The sequence below is a fragment of the Labrus bergylta genome, chromosome 13, assembly GCF_963930695.1.
Source record: "Labrus bergylta chromosome 13, fLabBer1.1, whole genome shotgun sequence".
Taxonomy (NCBI): Eukaryota; Metazoa; Chordata; class Actinopteri; order Labriformes; family Labridae; genus Labrus; species Labrus bergylta.
Window position 1 is genome coordinate 11,099,456 of NC_089207.1, and position 18,900 is coordinate 11,118,355.

The window sequence follows — 18,900 nt, forward strand, 5'->3', positions numbered from 1 at the left end:
GGCACCCCCGGGCGCGTGCTGAGAGCATGTGCGGAGCAGCTCACTGGGGTTTTTACGGACATCTTCAACCTGTCCCTCGCCCAAGCAGCTGTGCCCGCATGCTTCAAAGCCACCTCCATTGTCCCAGTGCCGAAACACTCCAGCCTGACAGGCCTGAACGACTACCGCCTTGTGGCACTCACACCCATCATAATGAAGTGCTTTGAGCGACTGGTCCTAGCACACCTGAAAAACTGTGCCCTGTGGCACTCACACCCATCATAATGAAGTGCTTTGAGCGACTGGTCCTAGCACACCTGAAAAACTGCCTCCCACCCACACTGGACCCATTCCAGTTTGCCTACCGCAGCAATAGGAGTCTGTGCTCACACATCTGGACAATAACAACACATATGCACGAATGCTGTTTGTTGATTTTAGCTCAGCATTCAACTCTGTCATCCCCTCCAAGTTAAACACTAAACTCGGAGACCTGGGCTTCAACACCTCCCTCCGTCACTGGATAATGGACTTTCTGACCAACAGACCCCAGTATGTTAGGTCAGGACACACCTGCTCCACCACCATCACACTCAACACAGGCGTACCACAGGGCTGTGTGCTAAGCCAATTCCTCTACTCCCTCTTCACCCACGACTGCAGACCTGTACATGGATCCAACACCATCATCAAGTTTGCGGACGATACAGCGGTGATTGGCCTCATCAGCAACAACGATGACACGGCCTACAGGGAGGAGGTACAGCATCTGGCCGCCTGGTGTGCTGACAACAACCTGCTCCTCAACACCAGCAAGACGAAGGAGATCATCGTGGACTTCAGGAGAGAAAGAGGAAGCACGCACAACCCCATTCACATCAACGGGATGGCTGTTGAACGTGTCTCCAGCTTCAAGTTCCTGGGGACCCACATCACAGAGGACCTCTCCTGGTCCACTAACACCTCCAGTCTGGTTAAGAAGGCTCATCAACGCCTCTTTTTCCTGAGGACACTGAAGAGACACCACCTGTCTTCAGCTGTACTGATGAACTTCTACCGCTGTGTGATCGAGAGCATCCTGACCAGCAGTGTCTCAGTCTGGTACGGAAACTGCTCTGTCGCAGACCGTAAGGCGCTACAGCGGGTGGTAAAAACCGCCCAGCGCATTACAAGGTGTCCACTTCCTGCCATTGAGGATGTCCAAAGAAAACGCTGTCTGCGGCGAGCTCATGGCATCCTTAAAGACTCCTCCCACCCTGCCCACAGACTGTTTACCCTCCTGCCCTCCGGCAGGCGCTTCAGAAGCCTCCGGACCAGAACCAGCAGACTGAGGAACAGCTTTTTCCCCAGAGCTGTCTCTCTACTGAACTCTACCCCCCGAACTCTGAACTCTGTCTCTCTCTCTCTCTCTCTCTCCCTCTCTCTCTCCGCCCCCTGCTGACCCCCCCCCCCCTTTCCCCCGCATATCACCTCACACCCATCATCCCCCCACCACTCCTCCTGGTCACACACACACATCTCTCATCCATCTGTATTATTGTATTATAGTATGTTCATATTATGTCCATATTCTTTATATTATCTGTAAACTAGTATAGCATGCTCACTGCACCTTAATCTGTATATTATAATCCTAAAAATACACTTATTTTGTAGCATTACTTATTTATAGCATTTATTTATATTTATAGCATCCCATTAATCCAGCCATCCAGATATTCCTAATAATTCACTTTTTTTGTCCACATCTGTACATTTTGTAATTACTGTACATAGCACAGACTCTTGCACTTTCTGCTTATTTGCACTTCTGGTGAGATGCCAAACCTCATTTCATTACTCTATACTTGTATCTGTGTAATGACAATAAAGTTGAATCTCATCTCATCTCATCTCATTTACCTGTTTACATGTCAAGAAAGATAAAAGAGTGAAATTAATTTAGTAACAAAACACCACTCTGTTTTGTGATGGTCAAACTATTGTCATTGTGACTCAAAATCACTGACTCTGGGGTCTTCAAAGCAAAGCTCAGGTATACAGAACTGTAGTTTGTTAGCTGTGCCAGGTTCAGGTGAGGTTGCTGTCACTTTTATTATCTGCATGGTCTCTTGTTAATTAAGATTGGTGGTTTTGCCGACATAATTTCTTTTTGCATCGCAAAGCTCGCAGATGGCATTTGTCTGATTTAAATCATCACCCCCAGTTTATGTTTCAAACCAGAAGTGTGACAATACATTGGCTTTTAAAGAGGCCTAGTGGTTAGTGCGCACGTCCCATGTACGGAGGCTGTAGTCCTCGAAGTGCGGCCCGTGTTTGAATCTGACCCGTGGCTCCTTGCATGTCATCCCCCACTCTCTCTATCCCTGATATCTGACTCTATCCACTGTCCTGTCTATCCAATACATGCTTTAAAAAGCCAAAAAATAAACAGATTTATTATCCCCCTCTTCCACCTTTTCAAACAGTCCCCTGTGGTCTAAATGAAACATCTGTGCTGTGCTTTGGTCAAAATATAACATGAATCAAGCACCAGAGGAAGTTTGTGACCCTGTATAAACCAGCTCTCTCAGAACGCTCCTTTTTGGTGTGTGTGTCTCTTTAAATGCAATGAGCCCCCCCTGAGTTTTTCCGGTAGACATCACTCCTTCACTAGTGAGAATAAAATGGCGGACCTGCACAAAATTTTTTGATCTAGTCTGGGGGTGGAGTCCATGGGTGGAGATACCAGGGAGGGGAGGGAATTTATTTTACCAGAATCCTACTGTGATGTCACAAGGAGAGCACATTGGAAACAGAGCACTTGTGTTGTAAGACTTTTGCAGACCACAAACAAAGGACTGGATAGGTTCATTTCACATTTTGTGGGTTAGTAGACACTCAGGTTACCCATATATATGTTCATGAACACTGTAGAAGTGGATTTTTCATTATAAGTACCCTTTAAGGGTAAGGAGTTGCTTTTATGTTTTCCACATTCATTACTCCTGCAGAGGTCAAACAGTGCCATTTACAGGAGTGGAGGTCGTTGTGATTGAGGACATCTGAGGGGAATTAAAGGACGTTTTCAATCAATTTGATGTGTGGATGTGAGGGATGGGGAAATCAAATTATATTTAGGGGAATGTTTCATACCCTTGGTTGGGAGTGCATCATGATGAGCTTTCCTCAAGTAGTTTTCTCCCCTTTATCCTTTAATGAGAGTGGATGAGAAAGGACAAGCATGGGGTTTGGGGGATTAAGGTTCATTAGAACTAAAAAGGTATAAAGGAAAGAAGGTGTTAGGCACTAATCTAGCGCTTGGGCAAAGTTGAGGCAGCATATGGTCAATATTGGAAAGACATCTCTTAGCTTGGATCAATCAGCTGATGAAAGACGAGTTACAACTGTTTACTTCTGAGCTACAGCAGTTTCTACTTACTTTTAGCAGTGGCCTGTAATTGCTGAACTTCAACAGGGTCCTGTGTCCCCTTCCCAAAGAGTTACAGCAGTGTTCAGTTCCTAATTAGCTGTACCAGCGTCCCGTTCCTTCTGAGCTACAGCCTTGTTCTGTATCCTATTGCTTTAGAGCTCCAGAAAAGTCTGTTCCAAATGAGCTACAGCAGTCTCATATACATACAGAGCTGCAAATTCACTCTTGTTCCCGCTTAGCTAAAGCTGATCCCGGTTCCTGGTTTGCAACAGAAGTGAACTTGCTGTTGTCCTGCTTAGTTAAAACAATGCCCTGTTCCTACTGAGCCAGAGCAGCACCCTGTTGTTAGTGGGCCAGAGGGCTATCCTGTTCCTACTGATCTACAGCTGGAGGACCCACAGGTCAGATTTGAACCCAGGCTGCATGCTCTCGAGGACTTAAGCCTTGGGCCATGGGTGCACACATGCACTAACCGCTAGGCTACCAGCGTACTGACAGCTTCCTGTTTTGAATGAGCTACTGCAGTGTCCTGTTCCTTCTGAGCTACAGCGGTATTGGGGTTCTACTGAGCTACGGTTGTGAGATATTATTTAAAACGTTACAAAACCACTTCTGTTCCTGCCGAGGGAATAGACGCTGTGAGGTGCTGCAGTTTGGTGGTAATATTTTCTGTGTTCATCTTATACATATCACACATGGTCATCTGATACCTTTTTGTTATACAAACTTTTGATCAATTACATATCTCACACTGAGAACACACCAGGTCAGATTTCATCTCAAGGAAACAAGATCAATGCTCAGCAACGATTGCATCACATGTTGATGAGCGCTGTGCGCATCCCTTGTTTGCTCAGGCTTGTTTTTCTTCACACCTTTGATTGAGATGACATCATCACCTGACACTGATCCATGCAGGTGTGAACAAACCGTCTTCAGAGGTTCAGCACGCCGCCATTAAATCAGCTAATCCGCTAAAAGAGTCTCATGGGACTTACCTGTGTTTGTATGTTTGTGTTTGTGTTTGTTACGGGTGTACAGGTAACTTTCACAATAAAAGTAAATAATTAATTGCCACAAACTATTACTTATCTGACCTCAAATTGCTGTAAGATTGTCACAATATTAGAATTTTAAACTTTGATATGATTGATTTGATAGGAAACTCAAATGATGTAGATACCTGTTTTGATACATAGGCAACAACAATAAAAATCCTAGAAACCCAATATTGAATATTTTATTGTTTCAAGTTGTCAAAAATTGCAGACATACTCCTGCACACTGTCAACATGACAATAAGTTAATCTTAAAACTTGAACCTTTTATTGAGTTTTGGCTGTTTGTTTACTGAAAACAACGTTTTGGGTGCCTGAAAACAAAAAGGTTTGAGAATATGTTCAGAGTGCAAACTTTAGAAAACAGAAAATCTTTGCGTCATGTTAACTGCCAATATGCCGTTTTATTCCATTTCATTGAATCTGTAACCTTGTGACCTTGTGACAGGAGCATAATACGGTAAAATAAAATGTAAGAAAAACTAAACTAATCACACCTGTGGGAACGGCGTCACCTGCTGATTCAAGGAAGAGCAGGCAGACGTTTAGAAACATCGAGAGTAGAAAAACAAGAAGAGAAGCATTAAGATGTATAAATAATAAAATCATCAAAAAGGGACCAGTAGTAGTCTAGGAGCTTGAGCATAAAAACAAGTAGGAGCAGGCAGAACAACGTAAAAGCTTTTTTTTAGAAGGTCCTTTTTTTTATGTCTCAAATGTCTGTGGTGCCCTCAGGTGGTCCAGATAGGGCAGCTGTGAAGAGTCGGAGTAGAATACCTAGTCCCCCATAGTTTGCAGCTAAGGCCTGGGAAGATGGAGACAGTTGGTGTTGGTGGATTCTTGTGGCAGTTTAATGGGTGAGTAGGTCCTTGAGGTAGTGTGGGCGCATGGATGGGGCATAGGTTTGATGTATAGTTGAGTGTCATCCGCATAGCTAGAATTCGATGCCGGCTGATGGCGTGGCCGAGGGGGTATGGGCCAAGAAGTGATCCTTGAGGAACCCCACAGGCAACATCCCTCCCAGAGAGATAAGATTTAAACCAGAGTTTGAGAGTTCACTGTATTCTCGCCCAAAGGCCTCTGCCTCTTCAGATCCTGCAGCTGGGCTCCCGTGAGGCCAAAATACAATACTGAATTTGTGGTCCGTGTAATGATGAAGGTGCAACTGCTGCAGCTGCTTATAGGTCACTCTTCATCTATCTGTCCGGACGTTTTTTCCGTGATTGGATCCGAGCGCATTTTGGACACTTCTTCTCCACAAAACAACGTTTGTGAAAGCAGGCCCTGCACACTGTAAAATAAAAAAAGCAATATTAAAAGAGTATTTCTGCACTTTTTATAGTACAACTAGAAATGTTGTGTCTGTTTTTAAGTTTTGTTTCCAACACTGTGGATGAAACGTAGAGTCTTTCCCAAACATGCAGCTCATATTACCATTGTGAAAACCTGCATAATTAAATCCACAAATGTGTATATATTGTAGATTAAAAAATGCTTAACAAGAAACAAAAAATGTAAACACAGATTCACATAGGCCTCACCTTATCTGCATTGTGTACACACTGCTTGCCTCACTAATTTGCCACCATTCATGTGTACTGCTAAGGGGCTAGCAGTTTACACAAATACAACTCTTGATAAAAGCTAATGTTATGATGTTGTTCTCTGTCTGATGTCCTCAAATCTCACGCTTAAGCCTGCGTTTTTTTTTAAAAGCATGAGCTTTTATGATTCACTATTTTGCAGCAACATGCAGATATATGTAGATTTTGTATTTCCTGAATTAAGTCATGGGTGTCATATGACTTGATGTTTATCCAGAGGTTAAAGTATAAACCAAGAAGAGAAATCATTAAATTGTAAAATAATGAGTGCTCAGAACGTACCTGGACAGCGCCTACACATGTCGGTCTGAAAAGGGAAGATGACATCTTTTTCTCTGCAGAACTCACAGACGAAACCTCGGGCCAGACACAGCTGTGTGCGGACAAAGAGAAAAGTTAGATTCTACAGCCAATGCATAAAAAATCATCCTGTTAGTCTCTTATTTTATACTTTAATGGATCTTATTGTATATTTTGTGTAGTGTAGTGTATATTTTCCAGATAGAGTGAAAACAGTGAGGGTTATTCCACTTTTTATCTGACCTGACAGTTTTCTACATGACCGATGGCAGAGTTCAGCACGGCCTGGGCCTGAGACACAAGCTGACCCTTCTTCACTCTCAGCAGGTCGTCCATGGAGAACAGGTGAGGCTGCTCAGTCAGGTGGGCAGGAAGCTGTTCAAACTCTGTCATCACCCTGAGACACACGCACGCACGCACGCACCCACGCACCCACGCACGCACGCACGCACGCACGCACGCACGCACGCACGCACACACACACACACACAGCTCTATTAAGCTTTTACCTCTCTGTGTTGCCCTCTGGTGGTCAGCGAGTATTTCCCAGGTGTCTTTTTTTATTGAGATCTGATTATTATTAATGATGCTGCCACTGTAAATCTTTTGTATTGAATTTGAATTCTTCACAGTAGTTCACACTCTATATAACAGAGTACTCCCTTCATTTCTCCTCATCAAATATTAGGGATGACAATCTTCGCTGCTCTCAAGATTTTACTCCATTAGTATTATCCTGCCTACGATTTGACAGGAATATTTTAATGAACTCCAATAAAGATGATTTGATGTAATACATGTTGTGAATGTTTGTTTTTACCGTTTGGATAATCTGCAGGCCGTCAGCAGCTTCTTGATGCAAAGCAGCTGATCCTGGAGCTCCTGAGGAGAGAAGGAAGGAAGGAAGGAAGGAAGGAAGGAAGGAAGGAAAGATGAAATGAAGGAAGCCGATGAAAGCTCTTGACTGAAGTGACCAAACCTGCACATAACAGCGGCCACACTTATTTGTCCCATGTGACCCATTGCACTGTTAAATAAAAGACAAAGCTATGTTTTCTGGCTTTTTGCTCATCTTCATCATATCTGTAGGGTTTGTAACTTTTTGTCCCAATAAGAAACTTTACTCTGCAGCTGCTGACATTTCGGGATCAGCGCTTTGACTCGTCCATTACTTGACCAGGTGATTCTATGTAGGTGTTTCCACACATGAACACATGAACTCCTGAAACTTCCTGAATGTTTTGGGGTAAACTGCACAAACAGACACATTTTTAAGTTCCCTCTTTATCCTGTTAGCCTCCTTGTAAATGTTTCAGCGTGAAGTCGGGGTGAGCCGCTGTTAGAACACAGCAGGAAATATTCAGGAAGATTCACGACCAGTGAGCGAGCAGCGGCCATAACGTTTCTATCACACATGTAGCATAAATAAAGGAGCAAATACTGTCATCATAGCATCAGACATTGTTGCTTTGTCTGGCACTTTTACCTCAGTTGTTACTTTTATGTCATGTTCTGGCTACTGAGACCCCCCCCCCCCCCCACCCCCACCTCCCCTCTGACAGGGACAGTCTCCCACTTTGTGAACAACTGACTTCAGAGATTTCAGAGGCAGTTCTTTTTTTCTCAATGTCTTTGTGGTCATAACTGAGCGTGTTTCATAAGAACTGTAATGTTATCAATGTGTTTGTCTGCAGACGCCAGAGTATATACACATATCATGAAGAGACAGGGTGACATCTTAAAGGAGTCTGAAGGTCTGACTCACCCTGAACCTGCGGAGCTCCTTCACTCGGCCGTTGAGTTTTTTACCCACGCAGCTCACATCAAACAGCGGCTGAAACCAAACTGAGTCCAGCAGCTGTTTGGAGAAATCACTCACAGGGAACCTATTATTATATTATTTAATAAATTAGAGTATTTTCTAACAGAGTGTAGACGTTCATTTTCTGAGTTTATTTTTTATATTTCAGCTGAAAAGTGCAGTCTTTCTGAATGTTTGTCCGACCTGCTGAAGTCCCAGTGGGTCAGAACCCGAGCAGGAATCACAGCCTCAGAGCCGCTGTGGCAGCAGTCACAGAAGTACCTTCAAATAAAATGACATATTCAACTTTATTCAAACAGGAGAATACATCTTGTCTTGTTCCTCTAAAATTTTCCCATAAATGATGTATATCTTCATTGGTTTTAAATATAGTCTTTTGTTTTGGTGAGGTTATCATCACGCTGCAGAAACAGACTTTGTTAACATTTCCACAGAGAGGAGAAAGAGTGATGGATACGTTTGACTCTTAAAAGACAGCAGGAGGAGATTTTTTATCACAAATCAATACTTAAATGTGAACAGGACAACATCAGCTAAAAGAAGGCGTAAAAAAAGTGTCCACAGGGGGGTGCCAAAATGCACACAAACCAAAAGTTCCTCACAGGAGCTTTAAAATATTGATTTGAACGTGCAGATTTTAACATTTATTGTAGCATCAAAGACTCATTAACATGACAGTAATTCATTTTCTTTATAAATATATAATATTTAAATATTTAATTTGACATACCTGCCCAGGTATTCACAGTACCGCAGTTTCTTTATGTACTCTGGTGGCAGAGAGAGGAGAACCAAGTTAAACAAAAGTATTTTGATGTTGCCGTGTTATCCGTGTCCACAGCCTAATAGAGGAGCACAAACATGACCCTGTGACCCCACCTCCCTCACATGGATAAACTAGCACCATCTTGTGATAACGTCACATTAAATATCCCAGCCTGATAATGTTTTTGGTTGAACAGATTCAGATACAAATAATGACGTCTTTGCAAGACTAACGACCCTTGATCCAGCTGAAATGCGGCCGGACTTCAAAGTCCGTCATACGACTCAAAAACTGGGTCGACAGGACAGCGTCTTCTTTAAAATCAAATACTCACTGTGCTCTAATTCTGTTCCACAACCCGCACAAAGAAAGTTCTGCTGAGCGACAACGTCACTGCGTCTGAAAGAGAGAACACAACCTGTCATATCTATCGATCTATCCATCCATCTATCCATCCATCTACCAATCTATCTATCAGTGGGATGTAGACCTGTGGTTCGGCTGCACCGTGTAGATGATCTGGACTCGAGGTGGAGCCCAGCTCAGACATCCTCTCATCCTCGTCCTCAGTCTGATCTCCTCCGTCAGGCCGCTGCTGACCACCGTCACACATTCTCCACCAGGTAACTATGAATTAAAAAAACAGAGACTGTTTATGTAAAGAAAACCAAGAACATTTAATTGAATACACCTGCCTGCATTCTTTCTTTTGTTCAGCAGGGGGCAAAGGAAAGTCTGTTTCTATAGAAGTAAATGATAGTCCCACTGTTTTATTTTATTTATTTTATTTATTTCCTCCTCTCTAGTTTCAAGTCTTCTTCAATGCAGCGTGATGTTCACTTATTAATTAATCATGGTTCCATTTTAGAGTCAAACAGGGGAGGCGTTAAGGCGGGGCTATCAGCCAGTGATAAGTTACTTTAACAGCGACCTCAAACACGTCTAAACTAACGTTCATTTTTACTTAAGGCCAGGATTGCTTGAAACCTGAGTGATAATAGTTTTATATCTGTTTCAATGTGTCAGCTGTTTGTGATCTGACCTCCAGCAGGGAGCTTCGCAGGCTCTGCCGTCCACGCCTGGGACCGTCTGAAGGAAGCCAGCTCCTCCTGAACTCCAGCACCAGCTGCTGAGCCAGAGCCTGTGCACTGCATTATGGGAAAAAAAGACAAAAAAAGAGTCAGGGATCACTGAATGAGAAACGTCAGGCTACATTGAGTTTGTGAGTGTGTTTGTGTTCACCTACTTTCTGAGAGAATCTCTTTGTGTGGTCAGAGAGTCAGCTCCACAGTCTGAAATAAAACACATTATAACTATCACTATTGTATTATTTTGTATTTTTAGAATAAATATGAGAGCATGAGAGCTCATCTCTCCGTGCAGAGTGAAGGTGAAGACAGCTGCTCTCCACCTTCACTCTGCACGGATGTAATCCATTCAAAGTGAATCGTGGCGTGAGAAGTTCTCTACCTTCAAAGCCGCTGTCATTGGAGAGGACGGAGAAAGTCTTTGGTTGATGTTTAGCCTCTTCATACGCCGCTCCCTCCTCTTCCTCCTGTGTGTGTTTGTGTGTGTGTACGTAGGAGGAGTGTGTGTTTCTATGGGATGTCTGCATGTTTTTATCGGAGTGTGTGTGCGCGAGAATCTCTCGAACAGTGTTTCTGTGGTGTGAGCTCTTTGTCTGCTCGAGAGGTGTTTCATCCTCTGAAGAGCTTGTGTGTTGTTGTGTGCAGATCTGATACTGTGTGTGTTGTTGTGTGCAGGTCGGACACTGTTTGTGTTGTTGTGTGTTCTGGTGTGTGTCCATCATTAAAGTCCACTTCGCTCCCTCCAGCACCTCCAGCACCATGTCCACTACGATAAAATGAGCATTCTCCTGCAAATCGTAATGAAAAAAAAAAAAAAAAAGATATCATCATGATTATCATAAACCTAGTCTCAGTGACGTCATCCTTTGGTTACTGAAGAAGAGTTATGAAGCCCTATGATGGTGGTCGCCATATTGGAAAGGCTGACTGTACCCAACCTTAGATCAATCTAGAAACAGCCAATGAGTCTGAGCTGAGGCGGGGCTTAAAGCTCCTGAGAAACAGCTACTAGTCAACTCCACAAATTAAGCAAATTTATGAAAAACTCTTTGGCTTTATATTTAAAAGCTAAGTTATAAAAAGAGCTATAGAGGCCAAAACTATTTTGTAACTAGGTTGTAAACCTGCTTTTTTTCTGCTCTCAAAGAGGACATTTTAATAAGGGACTTAATGGCGATTGACTCATTTTTGCAGTCGACCTCTAGTGGACACTCGACAAACTGCAGTTTCTTTTGCACATTTGCATTGACTTCATTTTTTAACACCGGAGCTTGCCGCTTCCAGGGTACTTGGAAAACTAACAGAAACTTTATGGGAAAAACAAGACTGTATCTCTAAGCATGTAGTGTACCTTCTCCAGCTCAGTGTGGGTCTTTAAGAGGTCTGCAGAGAATTCTGGGATACCACGGCTCCTTCTCTGTCTGCTGACATGGGCTAGAGAGAGGCCACACACACACACACACACACACACACAAACACACACACACACACACATGCACACACACACACACACACACACACACACACACACACACATACACACACACACACAAACACACACACACATGCACACACATGCAAATAGAGTACAGCCTTAGTGAAATCAACACTGAATCAAATGAACTATTTGCAATTTTTCAAATGCTTTAAATTGGGACTTTGGACGTACATATAAGTCCTTGAAGAATGAAGCTTAAGCTCAAAAGTCAACGTGATTACTGCAGACAGGAGGGGTAAATAAATGCTCTTCATTCATGTGTGTGCACACAAACTTAAGGCCACCCCTGCACAAATCTCTATCATACCTGATGAGTGAGGGGGTTGACATCTGAGGAGGCCCCGCCCTCTGTGCTCCTCAGCCAATCCCTGCTGTCCACTGAAACGAAGGCGAGGTTCATCGCTCAGGTTTGATGAGACAGAAACACAGCGTGAGGAGTGAAGATCCAGATCATCCAAAGTGGTGACCGACGCAGGCTGACACTTATCCAGAGAGTCCGGGCTACAGGAGGTTATTTCATACACATGAAGAATTGTAAAATGTAGATCCACAGATTAAAGCAGGGGACAAAACAAACCCAAAATTGACCCTGAAATCTTCCTGAGTTGCTCGTTCAAACACATATAAGGCAGGAAATGTTTGGAGGAGAGAGTAGGGGATGACGCGCAGCACAGGCACGAGGTTTTGATTCCAACCCACTGCGTGCTACTAAGACCCCTCCTGCTGTCAAGAGGCCTGATTTTAACCAGCTTTTAACCACCTCATTGCGACAACATCAGACGTCTTCTTGAAGATTTTATTTAAAAATATTTCAACTCTGACAGTAACACTTTCTCCTTAAGTCACACGGCCATTTAAACTGAAGGTGTTTGATGTTGTTGGAAGTCTGTCTGCAGCAGTCTGACACTTACGTTTGGACAAAAACTAAAACATGAATGAGTCACAGTTCGTCCTCCCTTCTGATCATTCTGAGGCCCCTTTACGATCAACCATTTCTGTGTTTTAAAGCTGCAGAGGAGGACTTTTCTCTTTTGTTTTTCTTTAATTTCCTAATCAAATGTAAAAGTCATCATCATCATCATTTAACTCAGGCGTCTGCTTGTGTTTACCTCGATGGATTGAAGCTATCTGTGCCTCCTCCTTGCCAGGAGACAGGTCGTTGTCGTCTGGAGATGACCGGACTGCTCCTGCGGAGGAGGAGTAGGACACTTTGGTCCGCTGGATGCCGAGGAGACGAGTCATCCTTGTGTCCTTTCATTCCTTCATCATCAGAGTGACTATTAGACGATCGGTCAATGTCGAGCAAGTCAGAGTCCACCATGGAGTGGTGTGAGAGTGTGAAGGCCGCTTTGTGTGTCCTCTTTGTGACAGTCAGGTGTGTGTGTTGATGTGGAGACACTTCTCTGGTGTCTGCTGGAGTCAGGAGGAGACGTGGGACTGATCCTGAAAAAGCCATAAGATGGTTTTGGAGAGGAATTTCTCCTGAAGAACCTTAAAAGACGAAGAAGAGATTGACCTTTCAGAAAATTGTACATCAGCTGTTTCTATTGCGCACAGATTCATCCAACCTCACGGTGTTTGCTCTACAAACAGACTGAGCGGAAAAGGGAGCATGTTGCATGCAGGCACCTCTGGACATTTTTTAGTATGCACACAAAGAACCTGAGCTTCTTAAAGTTTTTTTTTTATGTGAATCATCTTTACCGGTGCCTCTGTGTGCACAGCAGAATTAACAGCAGTCTGAGGAGTCCCTGAAGCTGCTGTAGAGTGAGTTCTGATGTGCAGCTGTTGGTTTAGAGTCCAGAGGATCTTACCTGTCTCTGCAGGGTCCACATACCAGCTGACATATCGTTGTCTCCTGAGGGAGGATGGCGAGTCCCGGCTGCAGCTTCCCATCTGTGAAGCTGAAGAAGAGAAAAAAAGTTTCCCAACAACGGCAACTTCAGCGCACACTTTCTTCTGCAACAGTTCTTCCTGTGTTACTTAAAATACCAGTAATAATAAACTGTCAAGATGAGATTACCACTTTTAAACTGGCCTGTTTTTTTAAGAGGTTTGAGATTTGTGGATTTGTAGAATTGTAGTTTTCTCAGCTCTGGCGGACTTAGTGACAGCAGATTTGAGAGCTTATCAGGATCCCGATGACGCTTTAAGATCAATAAAAACTCAAAGTCCTAAGTCTGAAGATTCCTCCTCTCATTTACACGAAGGGGCAATACATGCAGTAATTAAACTCTCTCAAACATGGGCATAAATATGGAAGTATGTCAGAGATAATGTTGTAAAAGTGATGTACTAAAAAAATCATTTCAGGTTTATGACTTTGCTGACTGTTTTTGGAGTTGCCAGCTTGTAGAAATCTGAGTTATTACACGATTTTTAAACCCTTCCTGCTCCACCGTGTGAAGCAACTCACTGATTATCTCAGACATTTGGCAGGAAATGCGTTCCTCTGCGTCATTGTGAGTTATAGAGAATTTAAGTTACCAATATTTGCCCTCATGAGAAGTATTTCAAACGCTTTCTTTCGCTGAAGAAGTGTAAATACGTGACCTAAAGACCGCACATGTCCTCCTCCTGCAGGTTGTTTCTGAATCGAGAGGCCTCGTTTTAAACTTCTGCTTTTGGTTTTTAATATCAACATCTGGCAGACTGCCTGCTCGAGGCTGCGCTCTGCAAATCTGACATTTCCATAAAGATGTGAAATTTAACTCTTGATTAGCTGATACAGATGTCAGCTTTGTTAAAGAGGACATATTATCCCCATTTCCCACCTTTTCAAACAGTCCCCTGTGGTCTAAATGAAACATCTGTGCTGCGCTTTGGTCAAAATATAACATGAATCAAGCACCACAAACAAAGGAATGGATGGGTTTATTTCACATTTTGTGGGTCTGTAGACACTCAGGTTATCCAAATATATGTTAAAACACACTGTAGAAGTGGATTTTTCAGACTATGTCCCCTTTAAGATTAAATGACAGGTTTTTTTGTCTTTCTCTGAGAAAATAGATGTTTAAAATCTGATCAAACTTTTTTGTCACGTCACAAACATGATATAAACTCATGAAGACTGGGAATTATAACCTCCGCTCGGTCGTTTTCTTCTCCTGATTAATGTTTTAGAGATTAAATGTAATTCCTGGTCAACCACTGTTCACATTACAAGATAAAAAACCGCTGTATAAAATATCACGCAGACTAAGGTTATCTTGATACCAGATATTTAAACTTTGATATGATTCCAGTAAAATCCACAACAACATTGATACCAGGATGTTGTCAGTGGTTCTGTGATGTTTGATTTGGTATTTTGCAAAACTCTCAATCATAAATCAGAGATTGTATCAATGCAGAACTCGAAGTATCAAAGAGTATCGAAGAAGTGGAAAGTTTGACAACCTCGGTGCTGACGTTATCAGGATACTGATTAGGAAATCTGTCAACAAAGAGAAACTTTAAATTAAACTTTAAACTATGACCCTGCAAACTGCCTTTTTTTTAACAAGTCCCAGATCTTCTGCTGCTGTGATCACTTCTTTAATTCTTCAGATCAGTTTTATTTAACCCTTTCATTATTCACTGGATATACAGCCTTTAATGTTCTCTCTATACTAAGAAAAAATCCAGTTAAACAGATAAGAATGAAAACAAAACAGTCTGTAGTGAAAGAAATTTTATGGAAATAAACCTTGTATGTCATTATTTCTAACATTTACAGACATTAAATCAACAGAAGAATTGATAGACTGAATATAGAGTCTTTAAAAACAGATTGACTTGAAAACAGTTTCACGAGTAGGCATAGAGCTGCTCTGATTGTGCACAATAAAAAACAAAGAACTTTTTTCTGTTTCAGTTCAAATCAAAGTGAGCGGGACCACAGAAGAGAGAGCAGCACTGAATGAGACACAGACATGAAAATAATAAAGAAGTTACTCACCATTTAAGAAACATCCATTAGAGGCTGAAGTGACTGAAAGACATATAAAAGACCTGCAGCAGGAAGCAGCAGGAAGTGCTGCGTGTGATTATTATCACTTCCTCATTTCAACAGAAACATGATGAAAGCTGTCAACTTTCTCCTTAAAAGAAACGCATCATAGTAAGAGTACTGAGTACACTGAAACCAGATCAGAAATGTCCTCAAAAGTAGACATACTGTACAAAAGTCTGAGGCCAATGCTAGCTTTTTTTAGGATTAATATTTCTAAAGAAATAAATGTAAACTGCCGAAACAACAGATATAATGTCAGCCTCAGACTTTTGCCCAGTCAATGGTTTTTGTTCCTCTTCCTCTTTAATCTGAAACTATTTTAATGACGAAAAGTTTCATTTTGCCTCAAGCATGTTTTTATTTTTTTTCAATTTTTAAACATTTTACATAATTCACTAGTCCACTTGGTACTAATAACGTTCTTCTTCTTCCTCTTCTTCTTTTTCTTCTCTCTGTGCATGTTTGCCAAAGAATAAGAGAGCCTGAAGAATAGTTATTTCGAGCAGAGAAGAAACAAGAAGTATAACTCACAACTCAATTCTGGTTTTAGATGTATTACAGGAGAAAAATGTAGCAGAAGTTCAGGCTCTGCAGTGATTTAAGTGCAGACTTCTAAGTAATCCCTGGTCTGTGGAGTTCCCCAAAGTTCCGTCCTCGGCCCAGTCCTTTTTTCCTTGTACCTTGTCCACTTGGCCACAAAATAAACAGCTTCAAAGTGATTTCTTATATCAGTTATGTAGATGACTTCCAATCTAACATTTACTCTCCAAACTGTCTCCAAACTGTCAAATCCACTGAGATGCCTTAGCACCACTAAACATTGGATCACAGTTTAACATTTACAAGGGCCTTTGTAGACTGAAATCAGATTTCATACTGGAAGTGCCTGTTTACACAGAACCAATGCAGCTCAGCACTTTCAGCGCTCAGCATCCAAAGAACAAAAAAAGTCCTTGCCGTCAACTTTCTGCCACTGCGCCCTCAGCCCTCTGTGTATTGGCTTTTACACTCGCTATTTGAACTGAAGTTGTCCCACCCTTGATCCGCCATCGGAGGTTTTAACAGAGGAGTAATGGGGAGAAGACTGTGGAGAAGTTAAATGTACGAGCTGGTGAGGCGGAAAAATGCTGAGTGTGTATTTTGATCTCCTTCTGTGTGCTCACACACCATCCCTCTCATGCTTCCGAAACACCATAATGCAATGTGAATTTACAGACCAAGACACCAATATTACTCCGTCATATATAATGTTACAAACTGCAATCTGAAGAGGGCTAATCTCACTTCTCCCTCACATATTATCCTCCTTTACAACAAGTGTAAATAAGTCTCAGAGCACCCAGAAACATGTCTGTGAAGTTTCTTGTTCTAAATCCACTCTGATCCTGTATTTGATCATGCCTATAAACCCCTCTATTTCAGCCCTGCTCAGAAAAGGCTGTTTCTGTGTCTGTACCTTTAAATGTAAATGTGCTGTGTCTGACCACGCCCCTTCTCTGGAAAGGCTTGGGTGGCTTGGACTTTCTCGCTCCATGTCTTATTGTTTACGGTGAGAAGGCAGACTCAGATGACAGAACAAACACCTAGCTGTGGGAGTGTCACCCACCTGGGGGAGGGGTTACTGCCCTTTGTGATGTCATGAAGGGAAAATCTCCAAACGGCCTGTTTGAGCACACATTTTCTGAAAAGTGGAGCAGGCAAAATGATGGACTTTTCTCATCATTGAGGGGTTTGTAGACAGACTAAAGACACATATTAGTGTTAGAGAAACATTGTGAAGTGTCTATTGCATAAAATGTGACCTTTAAGGGAACAATTCAGGCCTAAGCTGCTACTAGTGCTGAACACATTGTTTTCAAGGTTTTCTTTGTAAAATTTCCTTCCTGTTTTTGCTGTTTGTCAAAGCACTAAACCTGTGTTTTTAAAAGGTTCTATATAAATAAAGTTATTCATATTCATATTATTATTATTATTAATAATAATAAATTAAAGTGAGATTAAACATACAGACCTTAAAGTCACTACCCAGGGAAGTCCTGCCATTGTTATTCATTTTACATTTTGGAAAACTCAGTCAAGCTATCATGTTTTGAAATGGCAGTAATACAGATTTATTGGAGTATGATTAGAATAAAAGTTAACATCAGTTTAATCCTTTGATTGTGTTTTACATCAGTGTCCAAAAAGGTCTCCCAAGTTTAAAAGAACAAACGTGTTCCCACACAGACTGTAATCAGAGATCAGCTCTGTGTATCTGCTGAGGCAGGCTGCTTACATAAACCGCTGACTCAGCACACACACACACACACACACACACACACACACACACACACACACACACACACACACACACACACACACACACACACACACACACACACACACACACACACACACACACACACACACACACACACACACACACACACACACACACACACACACACACACACACACACACACAGAGATCAGATGGTTGTAAATAAGGGTTTTTACCTGCAACATGAAGCAGCTTTTTCTCTGCTGACGGAGCTGAACTCACACCTGCTTTCAATCAAACTTTATTAAACACATGTTTTGTTCTTTGTTTGGAATTATTACATCATCAAATCCATAAATAATCGTAAATGACGTAATCTGGCAAACTCCACAAATTTTAGGCATCATCAAAGAATGTTGCCTATATAAAGATATAAAACAAGGAGCAAAGTTTAGTAATAAACTTTAGTTTTCGTGTTTAAAGCGCCTGTGAGAAATATTATTTTTGTGTTGACTTTGGCGACCTCTAAAACAAGCGGTGACTCTTATCTGTTTTATTTCTCCCGGTATGCGTGTGTATGTGTAAGTAGTGTTTCATTTTTTAATTCTTTTGTTTTTACAAATATCTAATGTGTCGTCTTTTAGCAGCCAAAAATATCATGCACTGTAAATATTTCTGTATTTCTTAAAGTCTAATGTGTCTGTTTTAACTCTAAAACTGAGCTAGAGACAAAGGCTGCAAATTAAGCCTATGAATACTTTTCTTTTTTCTATTTTTGGTTTGATGTACACATAAAGGCTACTAAAACGGCATAATTAAAATGTCATTATCGTTTGCAGTTTTTTGTGTGTGATCCACCTGGTAAAAAAACATTAAACATTAAAACAACATCCAGTTTCACTCGTCAGAATTAACACTGTCGTGCTGTAGTGACTGAGTCTTGCCAGCAGGTGTCACTGGTGCTTAAGTATCCTTCGTTGTTATTGCCTGCTGCTACAGAGCGGCTAGTCCAGTGCGCATGCGCAGTGAGTGTGCTGCGTCAAGTCAAAAGACTGCAGATAGAAAAGAGAAATCTGTCTCAAGAATAAAATATGTAAAGGAAACTTGAGAAATGGA

General features: G+C 41.9%; 1 protein-coding gene across 2 annotated transcripts; it reads right to left on the reverse strand.

Annotated features, from left to right (window-relative positions):
* Nucleotides 1-4,615: 4,615 nt before the first annotated feature.
* rubcnl (rubicon like autophagy enhancer) lies at nt 4,616-15,773 on the reverse strand. 2 transcript variants are annotated; one of them, XM_020632036.3, is made up of 17 exons: nt 15,471-15,773; nt 13,342-13,431; nt 12,637-13,018; nt 11,835-12,028; nt 11,381-11,463; nt 10,412-10,817; nt 10,188-10,233; nt 9,984-10,089; nt 9,432-9,568; nt 9,276-9,340; nt 8,906-8,945; nt 8,359-8,436; nt 8,119-8,239; nt 7,174-7,235; nt 6,597-6,750; nt 6,336-6,426; nt 4,616-5,740 (listed from the first exon to the last, which is right to left on the reverse strand). In XM_020632036.3, exons 2-17 carry the CDS (start codon nt 13,421-13,423, stop codon nt 5,646-5,648), a joined length of 2,142 nt encoding a protein of 713 aa, XP_020487692.2. In that variant the 5' UTR covers nt 13,424-13,431; nt 15,471-15,773; the 3' UTR covers nt 4,616-5,645. The 2 variants fall into 2 exon arrangements, with proteins under 2 accessions (XP_020487692.2, XP_020487693.2); XM_020632037.3 differs by lacking the exon at nt 15,471-15,773 and adding an exon at nt 13,551-14,984.
* Between the last annotated feature and the right edge of the window lie 3,127 nt (nt 15,774-18,900).